The sequence below is a fragment of the Natrix helvetica genome (genome assembly GCF_964273705.1).
Source record: "Natrix helvetica genome assembly, chromosome: 3".
Lineage (NCBI taxonomy): Eukaryota > Metazoa > Chordata > Lepidosauria > Squamata > Natricidae > Natrix > Natrix helvetica.
In genome coordinates, this window is record NC_138549.1 from 139,500,320 (window position 1) to 139,520,738 (window position 20,419).

The 20,419-nt window shown below is 39.3% G+C and overlaps 1 protein-coding gene across 2 annotated transcripts in view; it reads left to right on the forward strand.

The window, feature by feature from the left end:
- Positions 1–20,419, forward strand: part of LGR6 (leucine rich repeat containing G protein-coupled receptor 6) — a 143,353-nt gene that overhangs the window by 96,163 nt on the left and 26,771 nt on the right. For both annotated transcript variants that reach the window (XM_081948344.1, XM_081948345.1), the window contains exon 6: positions 6,439–6,510. In XM_081948344.1, the coding sequence (XP_081804470.1) occupies positions 6,439–6,510 (72 nt within the window). The remainder of the gene's footprint in view (positions 1–6,438; positions 6,511–20,419) is intronic.

The following is a 20,419-nucleotide window of genomic DNA, read 5'->3' on the forward strand; positions in this document are numbered from 1 at the left end:
TAGCTTGTATGAGTACGCAGCCAGGAAAACAATCCACCTGGTCATGCGTAGAGAAAGGGAGACTGGTGTGGGGCGGTTTCCCGCCAAAAGTCCCAACAGCGGTTTATGATCTGTAATCAGTTCAAAATCGCGGCCATAGAGGTATTCGTGGAAACGTTTTACTCCAGCTACAGCAGCTAACGCTTCCCTGTCCATCTGGCTGTAATTCCTCTCGGCCGATGAAAGAGTCCTGGAGTAGAAAGCGATGGGTGCTTCGTTCCCGTTTGGCATCCTGTGGCTAAGGACTGCGCCGACTCCGAATGGGGATGCGTCGCAGGTCAATACCAGCGGTAGCGTCTGGCTGTATTGCACTAGCAGCGAGTCGGTGGTGAGCAGGCGCTTTACTGCGGCAAAAGCTGCTGCTTCGGATCGTCCCCATCTCCATGTTGCGTTCCTCTGGAGTAGTCGATGTAATGGCTCAGCAACGGTCGCCTTCTGTCTCAGAAAAACGCTGTAGAAGTTAAGTAGTCCGAGGAAGGCCTGCAACTCGGTCTAATTTCATGGTGTGGGGGCGTCCTGGATCGCCTTAATTTTCTTTGACGTGGGGTGTATTCCCTGACCATTGATTCTATATCCCAGGAATTCTACGCTAGGCACATTAATTTGGCATTTCTCTTTTTTGAGGCGGAGACCCTTTTCTCTGATTCTGGCCAAAACAGTTCTGACTCTTTTTAATAGTTGCTCCTCGTTTGCAACGGACACCAAGATGTCGTCGAAATAGGGGACGACTCCCGGTATCCCTTGCAAAAGCCGTTCCATGACGCTCTGGAACAGACCTGGAGCAATACTCACACCGAATTGTAGCCGGTTGCATTTGAATGCTCCTCTGTGCGTCACTATAGTCTGGGCCTCCGCTGTGGCGCTATCCACGGGCAACTGCTGGTAAGCTTGTGCCATGTCTAATTTAGCAAATATCTTTCCTGGCCCCAACGAGTGCAATAAGTGTTGTACCACTGGCACAGGATATGCGCTTTGTTGTAGCGCGACATTAATTGTGCATTTATAGTCCGCGCAGATGCGGACTGACCCGTCTGGTTTAACGGGGGCAACAATGGGAGTTTCCCAGCGCGCGTGATCCACCAGCTCAAGGATTCCTTGCTCAACTAACTTATCGATCTCTTTATCTATTTTTGGGCGGAGTGCAAAAGGCACTCGTCTCGGTTTAAGTCGGATTGGTGCCACTTTGGGGTCAAAATTGAATGAGATTGGTTTACCCACATACTTACCAAGACCGGGGCTGAACACATCCTCGAACTCCTTAAAAATCTGTTCAGCGCTGCTGTTCTCCACGGCGTTGATCCCGGTGACTTCTAATCCCAGGGCTTCAAACCAATCTAGTCCTAGAAGGTTCTGTAACGGCGCGCTGGCGATGGTCACGGGCAGCTGGGCTATGATGTCCTTGAAGCGAATTTGGAACGTGCCTTGACCCACGATGGGGACTCGGTTCCCCTGGTAGTCTCGTAGCAGGATGTCTGGTGCGCGTAGTTGGCTCTTTTTGAGGCTAGGGATAGCCTTTTTCATGGAGGCCCATGAAATGATCGTCAGGGACGATCCTGTGTCAACTTCCAGCTCGCAAGGAGAGCCCTCCAAGAGGACTGTGACTTTCAGCTTTTTAGGCCGCTTGGTGCGGACCTGACTTATTGTGGTGAGATAGGTTCGCAATTCCTCTCTCTGGGTCAACTCTATCTCCGCATTAGTATCCTGACAATACTCTTGTTGAGCGTCTTGGTAGAATGCTCTCTCAGCTCTTTGTGTGTAATCTCTCTGGGAATATGCCCTTTCAGCTCTTTGGGAATTGTCTCTCTGGGTAAACACTTGTGGATTTCTCTCTGGGCGCCCTTTTTGATTTCGCCAAGCCCCTGGGTTGGGCTTCTGTTGGCGGTACATTGGAGGCTGCCGTGAGGAGGCAGGGACTTCGCTCCGGCACACTCGTGCGATGTGTCCAAGTTTGTTGCAGTGTGAACAAACAACGTTCCTGAACCGACAGGTAGACCGGGGGTGATTCCCTCCGCAGCTCGCGCAGGGCGGCAAACGGAATCCGGGTCTCCCCCCAGGCCTCATGTGACTGCTCCGCATCAGGTGACTGTCCTCGAACTCGGGATCTTCGTAGTCTGGATCTGTGTCCTCGTAGTGGACTCTGGTGTGTCTGGGTGCTGGCTGACTTACGTTGAACCCGCGTTGTATTGTTTCCGACGATCTTTCCGCTGACTCAGATGCTCTTGCTTCATTTAGTGCTATTTGTAGGGTTAAATTTGGATTTGCCAATAGTCTTTTTTGTAGCGAAATGTCATTTAACCCACAAACAAGTCTTGCCAGGATTTGCTCGTCCAGATCCCTGAACTCGCAATGAGTCGCTGCTTTACGTAGCGCTGTAACATATTGGTTGATTGATTCTCCCGCCTTCTGGTTCCACGTGTTGAATTCCTGGCGGCAAACATGGCGGGAAGGTTTTGGCGCGTAATGAATCTGTAGAGTCTGTTGCAACGCTGTCCATGATACCGCTTGTATCGGAGTAGGCTCGGAGAGGTCTCTGGCCGTGTTGAAAACTTCTCGCCCACAGTAGCTGAGAAAAATATTCTTCTTTCGGGAATCGGTTATCCCCGTGTATTCATTCGCTTCAAGGAAACACTCGAAACGAATCATGTATGCCTCCCATTGGTCGTTCATTGGGTCGAACGGAGCGGGGGGAGTGTGCATCGCCATCTTCTGTTCGTTGAATTTGCCGCGCTGCGGTGTCCTGAGATGGCTGCCGGAATTACTGCCGAATTCCTGGGCTGGATCGAATCCTGGGATTCTGAAGTAGTTCTCTTCGTCCTATCTGACTCTCGATCCCACCTTCGTCGCCAATGTTAGATTCGAGCAACGAGAGAACAGACTCCGGACACATAGTGACTTAACAGCTCTTTATTAGTAGTAGTAGTGATCCAGCTTGCTCTGTGGCCGGAGGGTTCCCCTTTTATAGGGATCGGGTACGCCTCTCGACCAATCAGAACGATACCTGTTTCCCGCCGTAGCGGCAGACCAGAGAGGAGCCTTGCTGCGATATATGCTAATATCTAACATGAAGCATCTGTTACTCTGCTTCAATTTTCTTGTATTTCCATTTTTCTGAATGTTTTAAAATTCAATTTGGGGAAACTCTATTAATTTCTGCTTTTCTTGGCCTAGCAAGTTCTTTTTTGGCGTTAAAGTGCTCCAATTTTTATATTGTAGAGTTGGGGTATTTTTCTGTGTACATGACAAGAGAGCCATTTCCTGTAAAAATGTGCATTGGGGATGGTAAATTTGTATTGTGAATTGCAGGCTTGCCAGGATGCTGGCATTCACTATTGACTATGTCTATATGTCTATAAATGTTCCTTGGGGGACTGGGATGTTCATGGTTTGCTTCATTCAAAACAGAACAAAACATTCCAAGCCAAATTTAAGCCAGAAACAGATCAACCTTTGTATCTTTCTGTTTCTCTTATACAGTCATGATTATGTTTGTGTGATAGAGCAATGCTGACATTCTCGTCTCAATGTAACACTAATTAATTCTGATATCAATAAGAGTCATCTGAATATTTTCTCCCAAACTTAGGATAAAGTGAATAGGAAATGCTTGTAAAAAATCTCTTGTATAATGACACAGAGCAGTGTTCAGAGTTTAAATATTAACTACAGAATAGATATGTTGTACAGATTAAAACTATTCCATTCGGGGTACATTTGCTAGATGTACTGAAGCCTCTTGGACTTACTGTAGTCTTACAGCTGCAAATCAAAGCTAGTTGAGTTGCCTGAGTGCAAGTCTTATCATATTCTTCTCATATGTCCACATGCCATGTGTTACTATTATTATATATCCATCTTTACATAAATGTTCACCGTAATGTCAGGGCACTCTGATCTAACTATGCACCATAAAATTCGACAGAGAAAAGCATCTGGGTTTGGTGTGTACTGTTTTTCTATTTTCAGTGAAGAATCATTATTTTATATTCAAATGTTCTGATTTAGCTTTTTAATGAAATTAATCTCCTATATTACAAGTTAGAGTGATCCAGGTTTTCTCTCTCGGGAAAATCTTTTTTCTGCCTCTGCTCACCTTAAAGGGCAAGAAGAACTTCTTGCCAGGAATATTTATGGATGTCATAGGCTTCTATTTTTCAACCACATGCTTACTCTTATCCTCATATGTTGAGGCTGCCTGAAATTCACACTTAGCCAAACCTCTGGACTTTCAGACCAAGTGGGTTGGGATTTATGTCTTTTTCTCATAATGCCAATTTAGACTAAACACAAGTAATTATAATTCCATTGAATCACCTGCTGATGGTTAGAATCTCCCTCGAGGCATGGCAAATCCAATTTCACTAGGAAACTGTACTTCCATTCTATCACTGTACTGACTATGAGCTGATCTATGTCAGGGGTCAGCAACCTTAAACACTCAAAGAGCCACAAAGGTCCTAACCGGAAGACCCTCTTCAATTCTGAAGCTGACTGGAAGTCCGGTTCCCCCACCTAGGGTCTCCTCCTACCACAGTGTCCTTTTTCCTCTACCTGTCCTAACCCAAATCCCTATCAATTGTGGAGCCAACCTGTGACAGGGATCCACAGCAGAGGGATGAAACAGCCACATGTGACTCCAGAGCCACAGGTTGTTGACCCCTGATCTATGTATTCCTTGAGCACATTGTGAAGCACTGTTTTTCTCTCTTCTGGACTTTGCATTGTAGAACCAGTGGCAATATCAAGGTTACCAAAGGCACTGCCTAGAACACACAAAAGATTGGAACGACTTGCTTTCTCTCCTACAAAATAGTGCCATGATTCTCCCTCAAGACTAGAGATCACTTGGATGACCAGCTTAATTGTTCATATACTATATTTCATTTTACAAGGTTTATTTTTGTCTGATTCTTAATATAAACCATAGCATTTGCAAAGGAAGCATTATTTTCCTTTGCTCCAGTCCAGTGATTTCACACTTGGCAACTTGTGGATATGTGGATTTCTGGCATGCGGACTGGGGAATTCTGGGAATTGAAATCCACCGGTCTTAAAGTTGCCAACAGAAAAACACTGTTCTAACCCATCAAATCAGCTTTGTAAGCCCCAGTCAAAGTAAGAGAGCATTGACCTGGTTGCTTCACCAATAGGAATGCTTCCCTTTTTCTCCCAATGTTCATTACTCCAGCAAAGCCTCCAATTCTCTCTTTCCAATCATGGCCAAATAAAGGGATATTTTTTAGTAAACAGAAATTAACAAAACAGGGCATTGCATACCAAAACAACTACACACAAACTTAAACAGATTCCCTCCCCCCCCATGCCATCACTCTGCTAAATACCTAATTCCCACTTTCTTATGCCTAACCATATGGTAGGGTTGTATTGCTATTATCCTTCTCATCTTTTCTACTACCTTCTTCTATTAGTATCTTATGATTTATCACTTGATGTTTATATCTTATGATTTATATTTGCATCTTAAGATTTATGATCTATGACTTTCCACTTTGTTGTTTGTATGTACACTGACAGCTTATGCTATGGAGACAAATTTATTGTGTGTCCAACCACACTTGGCCAATAAAGAATATTCCTATTCCTATTCCTGCAATTACTGCCTCATCATTCCAGCTTTGCACTAATAAAGCCAGTCAGGATAAGAAATGTGATCTGAAAGCATAATGAGGCACATTAAAGAACACGTTGACCCAGCTGTGTTTCTCTCTCTTCTTGATGATGTCTGTATGATGTCACTGTGCTAAACCTCCTCCCTTCCCTGCCATTGTCTTTAGATTTTGAAGATTAAAAATGTATATCATGTAGACTTGATAAAGCAGACACAGATAAAATGTGTGATGTTTGTGGCTTCATTTCTTTGAAAAAGTTCTGTGTCAAGGCAGTAAGAGAATAGTTTAACTGATAAATATGTGTTTTGTGAGCCTTGTAGCCATTTTTGTCAGACAATTTATGATCTGTTCAAAATGGTATATACACTTAGGAAACTCAAACTGGTATCTTTGGCTATTTTAGGCCATAGCGAAGGTTTTCAGTACTAGTAGTATTTTTGATTATATCAACAGAAATACAATAAATCCTGGAGTTTTAAATGGAATGAGATTGAAATGTGGTTAATTCAGATAGCCGATATCTATTTATGGCAGCCCATTACACTTTCACACACACACACACACACACACACACACACACACTCCCTTTCATACCCATATCCAAATTTCTCAGAATTTTTAATATATTCCTTCTACATTCGTTATTATTTTAAAAACTCTCTAAAAATATGAGCATTCTTGACCTTCAGTGTTCGGTTTACAGTTTCTCTTCAAACAAAGGGAAAAAAACTGTTTGATGTTCAGAATTTAAGCCTCTCCTTTCTCTCTGCAGACACCTGCATAATAATCAGATCCAGCACTTGGGAATACATGGTTTTGAAGGACTCCATAATCTGGAAACTCTGTGAGTTGCTGGATTTTCTTTGTGCTTTTACTATTTTTATACCCAATTTTGTGTTTCCTATGCTATTTATTTATTTTTGAATTATTGTTTGATTATGTGCCATTAAGTTAGTGTTGATTCTTGGAGACTACATACATTTTCTCCGGGACAATCTGAGCCTAGCCTGGTCCTTCAGATACTCCATAAGGATACCCATCACTATAGTAACTGAGCCTATTCATTTGGCTGATTGTCGTGGCCTTTATTCTTCTTTTAATCTTTTCTGGTGTTGCAGATTTCTCAGGGAAGATAATGTGTCTAAACTTTGATAATTTGTGCCTTGAGTGACAACCCTGGATTAATTTGTTCTATGATGCATATTTATGTTTGTTTCCTGATATTCTTAGCAATCCTTTCCAACAAAGCAGAAACAGGTCAATACAGTTCCTATCCTGCTTCTTCAAGATCCAATTTTCACTTCCATAGAGTCATGAGGAAAATCATTGCTTGCATGATTCTGATCCTTGTAGGTATAAACACATCACAGCATCTGAACATCTATTCCAAGATCTTCGTGACTCTCTATCAAATGTTAGTCTGCAGCATATTTCTTGACTGGTTCCTTTATTCATGCAAAATCTTTATACAAAGCAGGAAGCCATAATCTAATGAATCAGGGCAAAACAGACTGATTCTAGGTTGGCAAATGAGTAACTATACAGTCTCTCCTTATGTTGTTCAATATAAATGTTGAATATATATCAAGGGAGACTGAATTGAAAGGAACTTGAGCATAGTTTTAAATTGCAAGCCTAACAGAAAATTGGGGGGGGAGAGAGATGTCAAGGGGCTTGGAACTCTTATGACTGTCATCTATCTGTTAACATAATAACACTTCAAAAACAGAGCAAAATAGGATACATCTGGAGTGGCAGGAGAAGCTGGCAAAAGAAAGATGGAATTTTTAAAAAGAGCCAAATCTCTGCAGAGAAAAACCATCCAGAAAAAAGTTCCCCCATGGATCCCTATAGAATAAGCAATTGGGCAGCCATCCACAATGTTGCCAACTGTTCCAGTCTAAGCCCATTCCCTCTTCCTCTTGCATGACCCAGTATGGAGGTGCAGTTAAGGGGTTGGAAAGAATTCCAGAAATGTTCTGCAAGCTTTCTATATCTTTTTTACTATTGATACCTAACAATTCTATCATCAGGAAGTTAATAAAGCTGGTTGTTTTTATTAAATCTCATATAATTAAAGACTCAGTCATTTTGAGTACTTCCAGACACATCTCCCCAAATTTTGTACCTTATCTGGTTATGGAGCAAATTATGCTGCAATCATATAGAACTTTGAAGGGCATCTCAGGACCCATAGAATCTTATTTCCCCCATCAAGGATGGAAAAGGAGGTCTCTACTTGTAGTGGGAGAGATGCCCCATTTTGAATGTTCTCAAACTGCAGAAGAGTCTATCCTATCTCCCTTATCAGAATGTCAATTTGACGACAGGTAACAATGGAATGGAATGTAACTATTCCTAGGGGTGTTGAGAAAGCCATTGAATATACAGGATCTCCAGTCATCCTAGACTTCAAAAAATATCTGGAATTAGGGTCTAAAGGTGCTTTAAACATTTCAAAGAGAGGGAATGCATCACAACAAAAGCCCAAGGAGTAGAAAGGGGGGAATGCGGAAATGCCACATTTTCATTCTTCCTTCCTGCTAGACTTGTCCTGCCAAGACTTTAATCCATCAGAAGCTCTAGCATTGGAATTCTTTCTTCAGGGATTATTTTTATATTGTACTAATCCCTGCAGTAAAGACACTCAGTTTTAGGCATACTTGTTACACTCAACCTGAAAGTATATACTTTGGCTTTGTTTCTTTTTTTAAAAAAAAGATGGGGTTGTGTCCTAATAAGTTACAGAAGGAAGCAGATGCTGGAAGGTAAAGCAGTAGTGCCACATTGCAATGAGGTCCCTCTCCCACCAGGCATTGCTCGTGTGCAATTAAATAGCAAGTTATTTCTCCTATATTGCAAGCCTTGCCACCAAATCATCTTCTTTCATACAAGACAACAGGAAGAAAGAAGTGAACCTCCATAGCTTTTCTCTTTCATGTGGTTTGGCACCTTTTCTCTGGAAGTCATTAGGGAGCCTAGCCAGTTCATCTAGGGAAAGAAGACAATACAGGCAAAGAAGAAAATGCATTGCCCAAGGATATAATGGTCGCAGAGCTAAGCCTTATGCTGGGAAGTTGATGGATTTAAACATGTTTTTGAAATTACCTGCCACAATTTCTACCAAAATTGACATTAAATCACTGAGTTGAAGCTATCAGGTGAAATGGTGCGGAAACAACAAAGCAGAGGAAGAGAGAAACCAATTCTATGGGTGCAGTAATGATGACCGTGTGGCATGCAGAAAATGAGAAATAGGTATTCCAGGAACAGAAGAGCATCTGTTAAAAGAAATGGAAGAGAGATCCGTAAAAATACCAAGAAGAGAAAATTTGAGCAAAAAGGGAAAACAAAAAGCATTAAAAATTAAAACAGCAAATAAGAAACAACAGATGGGGAAACTGCCCTTCAACTGATTACAAATTGGTGCACAAATATATTGAAACAGCTGCACTTCTAAGCACGCAAGTCTCTACAGAAAGAAAACAACATAGGAGGCTGCTCCCTTTTACAGAGTCAGAACATTAATCAATTAGACAAGGGTTGCTGATAAAATTGGTAAACTGCAGAGATTTACCAGCAACTATCTGGAGACTACAGAGATTGAATCTGGAATCTTCTACATATCAGACATTGTTCTGTCTGCTCTATCAAAAAGCTATAGTCCCTCACAATATCATCTACTATTCTTTTGCATATGAGCATCCTAAAGTAACTGGTTTAGAAAACTGAAAAACATTGCACAGTTGTTTTTTTCAAACTGCTGCTCGTGTATGTGAACTCGTATGTGAACTCCAATCCACTATTTTAAATTGCAGTTCAGACAGTATGTTATCTTCTTCTCCTTCTCAAAGTTCTCGGTGAGACAGAATGAATAGGCTACCAATGCCTAACTTAAGGAAATTCTACTCCAGACTGTTCCAACTTGGTACCACGCCAGCTCGCTAGTGCATCATAAGACTTGGAGTCTAATACATCCGAAGAAAAGGAAAATAGGAAAGCTTGTTTTAATCAATTCTTCTAAAACCAAGCATGTGATAACAAGTTGCAATCCCCCATTAAGTCAGATACACATTGGAAAGCAATAATAATAGTAGTGTGGGTGCTGCCTTTCTCATTCAAAGCTAATAAAATTTCAGAACGATACGACAAAGCCTTATGTATTCTGACAAACCCATTAAACTGATAATTTGATTTTAATTTTATTGTATGCCACAGGCAATAAAGGAAAGTTTTCTTCTCTCTTTTATTACACTGGAATCTGAGATCATCCAATTAACTAAAAAGCTGAAAGTCATGACAGACCCAAAGGAAATATTTCTTCGTATTGCATATAATTAAACTATGATATTATGTTGCTACCACAACATTCACCAATATAAATGGCTTTTAAAAAAACTTTAAAAGCTCATGTCAATCATGTCAATCAATGAACTATAATCATATTGGCTATATTTACTCCAGGTTCAGAAGCAAACTGTCTCCAAATGCTAAATGATGAAAAACAAGAATGGAAGACTATATTACTGTCCTCTTGGGCACTTCCCATAAGTGTCTGGTTTGGGGGCATTTGGCCTCATCAAAAGAGGCATTTAAATTAATTGATTTATTTTCTACCTAGGAAAGAGCAAGAGCTTTTCTTGGATAATTGGAATACTTTAAACATGTGTATATACATGTATCTTAATTCAATTACATTCCTATACATATTTGCTGAATATGGTACAATTTATTTCTTATTTAAAATGTATAAAGCTATGTGGTTAGCATATAACATTACATTAATTGCTAAAGAAAAGATGTTAATAGTAAGAGAAGAGCATACCATATAAATGTAAATTGCAGCTATTGGATTGTGAGGATCAGAAATAAGTAATGAACAAATATAGTACATTTACAGTTTAGAGACAATGGAGATTTCAAGATTTTTGTGTAGAAACAAGAAAAATATTTTAGCAGAGGAAAAAAGGTAAAAATTCTTGTAAGTAATTAAGAAGTAGCAATATTGGGATAAGCAAAAGTGGACAGTGAAAGAGCTGACTGAATCAAAGCATAAATTTATACCCCCCCTCTGCCCCAGTCAGTAATAAAATTTAGAAAATTGTTTCTGTAATCAGCAAACATATTTATTTTCCTTTATTTATTAAACATGTTTCTGTCCTGCTGCAATCAAACAAGACTCTCAGTGGTTTACGTAGAATAAATACTACAGTTAAAACATCCATGGTGCTGTCTAAAAACTTGACAATCATAAATAAGAGAAGTAACAGTAAGCAACATTAAGCAAAAGCCACAGAAATTACACAAAAGTAGACAACAGAAAATAAACAGGGGCAACAGGGGAAGACTTCAGAAGTGAAAGAATTGTAGCAGTCTCTGCCAAACAGTACTAAATAGACAGGCTGATACTGGCTAGATTAAGCAATGCTGCAAGATATCCAGGTGCCAAGCTATAAAGGGCTTTATAGACTCAAACCATCACCAAATTCTCTACAGTACATGTTTTATTTTAGTTTTATCAACAAAAGTAGAATTAGCTTATCTGGTTGTGTTTCCTATCTCGCCTACTGGGTAAGACTGACAGAAATGTCCTTTTGCCAGCATGTTTCTACAGAAGCCCATGAGAGTCTCCTATAATACTCATAAATCCTAAACATCATTAACCATTGCAGGGCATAGCTTGGACATCAGGATAAGTACTGTGGAATCACTGTTTTTAAAACCCTTCAATTTCTCTTTGAGCTCATAGAATCAAAGCTCTTGCCTATGATGTGCAATGAAAAGAACATTTCAAAATACTAGCAAAATGGTTCATCTGTCCCGTGCAGTGCACAAAGCCAGTCTTGAGAAATGGCAGACCCTCTACCGCTTCCACCCCACCCCACCAAGGATTGCTGTTCAAATGAGACACACACCAACATACCTGAGAATAAATTACATAATAGGCTTGTCATGGGTTGGTTATTTCTTCTATTACAATTATGGTGTTAGCACTATGTGATTTGATGCTATTACACAAATAAGCTGTGGGGAGAGCTGGCTGTGAAGACAAAGAGAACATTTTGTTTTTGAACAATTAATCTATTTCTAAAAAGTTGCATACTTGAGGTATTTTATGCCTGGAGCCCTGGCAATCTTCATGTGTGCAGTTTTGAAGATCCATTTACGTAAGCAGTCCTAAAGCAAATAATGAAATATAAAAGTGGGTGGTATGGCAGGATTCACTACTGATTTCTTGATCGGGGTTTTTATTGCTTAAGAATTGACTTTTGGTTGGAGCCAGAGGTATCATATATGCAAGGCTCTTGCCAGGAAGCCTCCAGCAAGATGATGTTTCTGGGAGGAGCCATAGAGATGTCTTGATTCTTCTCCTCCCCCCAATTATTTCTCTCCTCATTTTCAGCATCTTTATGTTTGCCCCTTCTTCCTTTCGTTCTTTCCACATTTACAGTAACGTGCCACATTTTACTTTGCTTAGCTTTAATTTTCAAAAGTAATCTATTGCAAGCAGAGGAATGAAAAAGAAAGGGGAAGAACAATACCTCTGCTGATTTTGTTCCGAGAGAAAATAATGGTAATAATATGGATTTGGGGAGGGGGGGTTGAAGTTTAGAACCCAAGCCAGAGGTGGGTTTCTGCCGGCATTACTGCCAGTTCAGTGCGCATGCAATTTTGCCTGCAGACTGACTGTTCTGACTGTTCTTTGGAAGAACAGGCACTAAAGATGAAACTCAAATACTTTGGCTACAAATGAGAAGAAAGAACTCATTGGAAAAGACCCTGAAGTTGGGAAAGATTGAAGGCAAAAGGAGAAGGGGACAGGAGGATGAGATGATTAGAGTCATTGATACAATGGGCATGGATTTGAGTGAACTCTGAGAGACAATGGAAGTCAAGGAGGCCTGGGATGCTGTGATCCATGGAGTTGCAGAGAGTTGAACATGACTTAGCAACTGAACAACAGCAACATTATTGGAGATGACCAGGCTGGCCCAAGGGAGGGATCAAGCATGTCATCAGTCTAAGTCCCTTCATGCCCACAACAGATCTAAGTCCAGCCCACCTTGAATTCCATTGACTCTTATCTACTGCCAATTTGTTTTGACCATTAGCAGTTCAGATTCTTGTAGAGAGTATTAGCATGTAATAAATTTGTATTCATTTGAATCTCCTTGGCTCCTGATTTCCTGAGCTTGACATATTAATAGCTATGAACTCTCACTAGCAATAAATGAACTTAAAATTGCCTTCACTATTCACATGAAATATTCAAGATTTCATATAATCATTCTGGGGTTTTCTGTCCCAACCCCTCCCCCCAAATTAATTAATATATCTTCAAAGAACAACAAGAAGTCAACTTGATAGCATGGTTTCACTAAGGATTTGACCAACAATGATCTCATGGACACTAAAAACAACAACAAAATAATATAAAATTAAATAAGTTCTACGATTCATGCAAAACCATTCTGCACATATAATTCTGTCACTTTGTCCCATATAATTTCATAGTTATTTTCTGAATAATTATAACTCTGCTTATTTTTTTATTGCATTCGGAGCCTTCCTTTAGAGTAGTGTTTCTCAACCTCGGCCCCTTTAAGACATGTGGACTTCAACTCCCAGAATTCCCTAGCCAGCTGGCTAGGGAATTCTGGGAGTTGAAGTCCACATGTCTTAAAGGGGCCGAGGTTGAGAAACTCTGTTTTAGAGTCTTACATCTGTATAGTGAAGGATCCCCCAAGAGAGTCCGCCTCCCTAAGGTTTACTTTTAACTTGTTAAATAAATTCAACCAAAATTGAAAACACATGGAATTCAGAAGCTTCCTCAGTTGAGAACCAACACTCCAAGGAAGTATTACAGAACAGAGCTTAGTATGAGGGAATGCCTGGAGAAACAGACAGAGGAGACAGCTTTGATCCTGTGAAATGATACTAACACCTTTTTGGGAGCAGTGTAGGTTTGTTCAAGTTCTGAGTCAAATGTGAAGAGATAGAACAAGCCCTACTTAGTAAAAGCTGCAGAAGTTGCCTTGGAGAGAAACGGTTGAAATCTACAGGACATAGTCAATCATCAATGATTGACATCTACAAGATGCCATCAGTCTTTTGAGGGCTAAATATTACTATTGTAGAAAACATACATCTCTTGTTCTAATGCAACAGCCAAAATAATACATATGCCTCTCAAATAGTTTGATTTTATGGCCTATTTCACAGAGTTGAATAAATCCTTCTGAATTGTGCTCAATAAAATACAGTATGTTCATCCTCCACTTGGCTTCTTTGACTAGCAGACAACATTAAGCAAAGCAGGAGGATTTTCCATGATTTGTTGAACATAACAGATTAAGATAGGGATTTCTGCCTGACTGGATTCTCTCCTAACAGTCCAGAATGATAGGTTGTGCCTGGATTACAGTTATGACTTATTACTAGAAAATACATCACTAAATGTAAATATGAATAGAGAATATTTCTACCCAATAAATCTTTGCCACTTTAAAACCAGTTCTAGACTTTTGTATTCCTATAACACTGAATATGTTCTGGAGCTGTAAAACAAACCCTTTCTTTGAAACTCCATGGCTCTCTGGTTCTTTGTGCATTGTTATCCTGCAGTTTTATAAGAACTCTGGCTTCTCCAAGGCCTCATCCATTTAGCAGTTCTTTCAAGGAGAAAAAACCCTTTGCAATTCTCTTTCATAGCAGCTGCTTGATGTGTTTTGTTTCATTTTTCTTGCACACAGCTTGATAAATGTGCACAAAATGTTGCAAGGAAGTCATGGGATACATGATATTCATTTTATTTTTACTGTTGGTGGACTGGAGGTGTGGTAAACAGTGGTTCTTTCTTCCTTGTTTTCAGCACTGCAATCTTAATAAAAGAGAATATGTTAAGGGATCATCTTTAGACTACTTCTAAGAGACTGGGGAATGGAAATGGTGGCAGTGTGAAGTCTTGATTAATATTCCTGTTGAAGTAGGAGTAGCCACTTGTTTAATCACAATAACAAAATTCTGACTTATTGTGATGTGCAAATTTGTCATCCCTACTATCCCTACCATAATTTACAAAGTCTTACAAAATTGGGTTTGATTTTTCCTATAGTATTTCCCTCCATAAAGCTGATGTTCCATTCTCGGTTTTGTTGTTTATTGTTTACTTTAGGTATACAGTATTGTACTCTCACTTATTGTTTGCAATATTTGGAAGCTGACCATATTATCACTTCCCAAAAAGCATACTGTACACTTAATATTTCCAGCAAGACTCAGGAAAGCAGTCAAAATATGTAGTAGCTTTAGCGGGGAAATAGTCAATAGCAGGGACGTGCGGTCAGGGGAGGCAGAGCCTCACCGCTCTCATCATGAAAAGAAAAAAAGAGAGAAAAGGGAAAAGGCACACGTGGTCCCATTCCCCGCCTTCCTGAGTCAACATGAAGGGGACCGCGGAGCGCACCGCGCTTCGCGGTCCCCTTCATGTTGACTCAGGAAGGCGGGGAATGGGACCACGTGTGGAGGAGGCTGAGGCTGCCTCAGCCTCCTTCACACGTGGTCCCATTTCCTACCTTCCTAATGACGTCACCAGCCTCACCAGCCATAAACCTCACCGCACGTCACTGGTCAATAGTACTAAAATAATGTTGTGTGAAAAAGTCTAGAGGAAACACATACACACACCTTTTGGGGGGAGGGTCTGGAACAGTCACAGAGTGACAATGACAGCTTAAATTCCTGGAAGCAACTTAGAACAGGATTTTAAAAAACCAACCAGACTGATTCCAGGTCTGGTGGCTGAACTCATGTCATCAGGAGGTTTATTAGCTGCAAATGTGTGGTGTTCTATGGAAGAAGTGATGATTCCATTCCATGCAGTTTCATCTTGGCTTCCTATGCAGAACCCCTAGCTTCTAATAGGCCAAACACTCAGCTGAAGCTTTCACCATCTCTTGCTCCCTTTCTGATTTCTTATTTTATTTTCCCTTTTTCTGCCCCCTCACAAGTTATTATTAGACTCTAGCTGTGTGTTGTTGGTTCAAGGTAATAACTCTAGCAGCCTAAACCAGCAATCATCATTTTGCTACTGCCAATTTACTTTTACTCTTAAATAAACACAGATTCATGTTCTAAATATGAGTCTATGGAGGCTTTCCAGAGCAATAACAACTTCAGTTGGCATATTACTTTTCCAGGAGAAAGAGAGAAATGTTAAAAGATTCCAACTTTAAAAGATATACTAGGTGCGAAACCCAACTGGATAGCTGTAAATTTGCATAGTAGTTTATGATCATTCCTCTCACGCCCATTCCTCATTATTTTTGGCAGTATCACTGAGCTCCAGAAAGCTTAGTATGAATGGTAATAATCTCTTTTCATATATATTTTTTATTTCTAGTTTGTGTTGTCTGGATAAGGGGAAAATAAAATTTTCTTTTGGTGGCTTGGGGCAAAATTCCAAATTCTTCAGTTTTCTCTTCTTGTTTTATTTTATTCAATGATTTTGCTATTAAAAGAGACCTGTGTATTCAACATTAGAACCACCACCGACTTCCGCTCCTTCCGACAAAAATTGAAGACTCACCTGTTCCGATTGGCTGGCCTGGCACAACCATAACCGTTACCTCCTGGCAGACATATTTCTTAACTGGTATTTTAGGGAAATTGTTTTAAATCTAATTTTATGGGATATTTTTAGGGGTTTTAAAACTATATTTATATACTTTACTCAGCTGTACAGTTCTTTTTAACCTTCTTTTTAACCTCCTCCATATCTATCTTCCTATTTAACAATTTTAACTGTTCAATTATTTAGTTATTTATATGATGTATTTCTTGTATGGACTGTACGCCGCCCCGAGTCCCTTTCGGGAGAGGGGGCGGCCTATAAGCGCTCAGCAAATAAAATAAATAAATAAACACAAGGAACAGGGAGGTTCTGACTTGATGAAGAGAATATTTGTAGCTCAGGGTTGAAATGTGGGGTCTTTGGTGCTCTCTGAGCTTGGTTGTATTTTTCCAGAAGTTTCATTATCCAAACTACGTAACATCCCCAGTTACTTAGTGTCAGTAACAAAACTTCTGCAAGAAAACAACCAAGCTCAGAGAGCACCAAGGACCCCTCAAACTGTGAATTCCAGTCCCACATTAGGCATGAAAGCCAGCTGGGTGACTTTGACCTATTCAGTCCAAGTCTCAGTCTCAGGAGTTGTTGCTGTAGGGAAAGTAGTAGTAGTAGGGAGTAGTATCAGGTAAGATGGCCACCTTGAGTCATTTATTTAAAAAATATTTTTAAAAAGGTGTCAGGTGACAACTATTGACCAAAACTCAGAATTTAATAATTTGATATCCTTATCAAATTTGAACCTAATTCCCATAATTCCTATATAACTAATTAAAATAATACTCCAGATATTGTCTAGTTGATATTTATGATAATCAATCAATCACCATCCAAACTGAAGTCAGCCCTGACCAGCGACCAAATTGTATTTTCCTAGGAACAACATACTATAGATCTGAAGAAACAGTAGAAATGATAGTGTGAAAGATAGAGCTTCTAGCATTTTAAAAAATGCAGAGCTGCTAATAATAAGCCTATATTCATATAAATGAAATTTTGAAATGATAATGTACCTAAGTTCCCAAGTTTATCTAGAAATCTCTTATAGTGGATTTCTTAATTGCTTAGTTACGTATCAGCTTTGGATGTTCATGGGTCAACAAAAGGCTAATCAGTTCAGGGATTATTAGAATATCTCTTAATAATCTATTGTAGAAAGTTAGGTTTTCTAAATTCCCAGTTGTTCAATAATATCAACAGCAAGCATAGCTTTTTCTCTACCCTTACTTCAGGGGTGAAATTCAGCAGGTTCTGACCAGTTCTGGAAAAGTAGTTCAGAGAACCGGCAAATACCTGCTGGCCCCAGAGTGTGGTGGGAATGGAGAAGGGAGTGGGAAGGGAATAGGGATTTTGCAGTATCCTTCCTCTGCCACACCCACCAAGCCATGCCCACGGAATTTTAGTTAAAAAAAATTGAATTTCACCACTGCCCTACATACTAAAAAAGCAAATGAGATCTCAGTTTGAAATAGTCTACTTGCACAGCCTGAAGGAATTAACAAACCTAGAACAGTGTCTCTTTCAGAAGTATTATGAAATATGGGGAATAATCTGCCAAAGTTAACTGCATGTTGCATGATATTACATTGCTGCCATAGGTAATATATTTCAGTTTAAACATTTATTTAATAGCCTAAGGTATCCTTATTTCAGCCCATAAATAATTCAATATTGTTGCTGTTGTTATTGCACACAATGCCCTTGTAAAGTCATCAGTTCCACAGTAGTACTACAGAGAAATGTCCCTGGCACAGTTTTCAGTGGCAAGGTTTACTGTGAGTAACCTCCCATAAAATTATCTTCTCCAGATGTTTCTTGACTATTCTCAGATTGGTAATCCAATACATCTGGAAGACAAAAATTGGGGGATGGCTGACATAGAGGGAATCCTTGTTAAGTCCTTGAGGCTACGACGCCATTGACTATCATTGCCGGCCCCTGATTGGTTGAGACGCAAGCAGCCAGCTGGCGGGAGAATGCAGCCATTCTATTGGTTCAGCGTCTGACAGCTCTAGTATAAAAAGGGCTGTCAGCTGTCAAATGCTGCTGTTTGCCGGGTCAAGGTCTTACATTTTGCCATGTTATACTGTTAATAAAGGTTGTGTTAGCTTCAACCTGCCTTGCCTCAGTTCCTGTCTGCCTCGTTCTCCCTACAGAACAATCCTAAAGACCCGAGGATAGTCAAAGTATTGTAAAACTGAGGAAATTGTTTCATTCAGATTAGCGCTATAATAATTCTTTTTTTTCCTAGAAATTATCTTGACAAAAGTAAAAAAAAAAAACGCAAAAATTATTAAACAAGAAATAATTTCATCATACCCAGAAAGTGAATATGGGAAAAATATTGGCTTTGGTTCCTCATTAGTGTAAGAAACACTGTCTATGGTGGTTATTACACTACACTTGATCTTGGCAAAAGGCCGAGAAGAGATAGTAGTTATTTTTGGTAGTTATTTTTCAAATTCTGTTTTCCATAAATTGAAATTCATTCTCTACCTAAGCCTTGGCAAGTACTCAAATTAAGGGTTTTTGTTGTGTCTAAATGTATTCTCTCTCCTGGTCTCTGTTGTACCTATGCCATTTTTCTTTCCTATTTTTTTTAATGGCACATGTTGATCTTCTCTGTCAATATTCTTCCATCACTAACATTTATTTCCTTCCATTCTGCAGTTGTATCCATTCAATTTACTCTAAATGCCTGTGCTTAAACTACAAAGGCTTCATAAATAGCCTTCTTATTTTGCACTTGCTAAAATTATGGTAATATTTGTAAGAGTAATCTGTGAGAAAGTTACTTCGCTGTGCAAACAGATTGTTTGTGTCTGATAGAATTTAATTTTTTCAAGAAATGTATTTGCAGACTAAATTCAGTGATGGCTCCTCTTTCTACAGAGATCTGCTTAAAATGCCATGTATACTACCTCAGCCAATCAGAGGCTTAATTCATATTTGCTCTCAACATCGCAAAGAATGCCAGTATTCATGGAAGAAGAACTATTCCTGTAGGTACATGTAGTCGGCTAGAAATCAAGCCAAAATTAATCATCATTTTTTTTAAAATGGTGTTGGATCAGAGCACTTTAACAGGAAGTATAAAAACACACAAAAAGGGCGTTGTTGCTAATTATATTCATTGTCAAGCAATGTGTTGTTTTGTCTACCATTTCTACAATAGATCATAGTGAGGGCTGCCAGTGTCACTGGATCCATAGAATATTCTGCTTAGCATTATTTTCATTATAGAGCTAGATATATGGATATCTTATTTGTTATAAGTCAACACTCAGTGCTATTGAATGTGGGGCTTATATATAATAATTTACCTTGCCAGTATTGATGGGGGTATGATTCTATATTTAAGAGGGAATACTGAAGAAAAATCCATTCCTCTACCAACACTGGAAAGCTACTGTATATAAAAAAAACTGGTTATGAATCAGCTTATTTATTTCACATTTATCTGTCTGTCCGTCCGTCTGTCTGTCTGTCTGTCTATCATCTTGTGATCTTTTAATATGGCATCAGGTATATTTTCTGTAACAAAATATGTTTTTCATGCTTTGATTCCTTACAAGTAATTATAAAAACTTTATCTGTAATGGCGCTAATCTAACAATGTCAAGAACCTTTGGGATTTGCTAACTTTGTAACAACTTTCCATTGTTATGTAAAGGAAATAACTTATATCATAGGAAAAAAATACTTGGAATTGAAATGGTAGATGTCAAGGAAATTGTAATTATGTGATTTTTATGGATACATTCATTTCCATAAAGCATTTCCATCAAAGCCCAAAGATAAAAATATTATTATGAATGAAAAGCCTTTATATTACTGGAAACAATATTTTCATTAAGTCACTACTTTAACAATAGAATTCTGGGGAACCCTCTCTACAAAAATCTGGATTAATTCAAATCCAGAAATGAAGGTAGGGATGGCACATTTGACCACGGAAAAGAAGTGTTAATATTGAGGACCTTATCACACAAAGATCATGTATAATCTCACTTTCTCCTTAAATGTTTAATGATGCTAATTCATGCGATAATATATGATACTCCAGCATCATATCCCTAGAACATCATTTGGGCAATTTTATAAGCTCATGTAGTAACAATTAAAG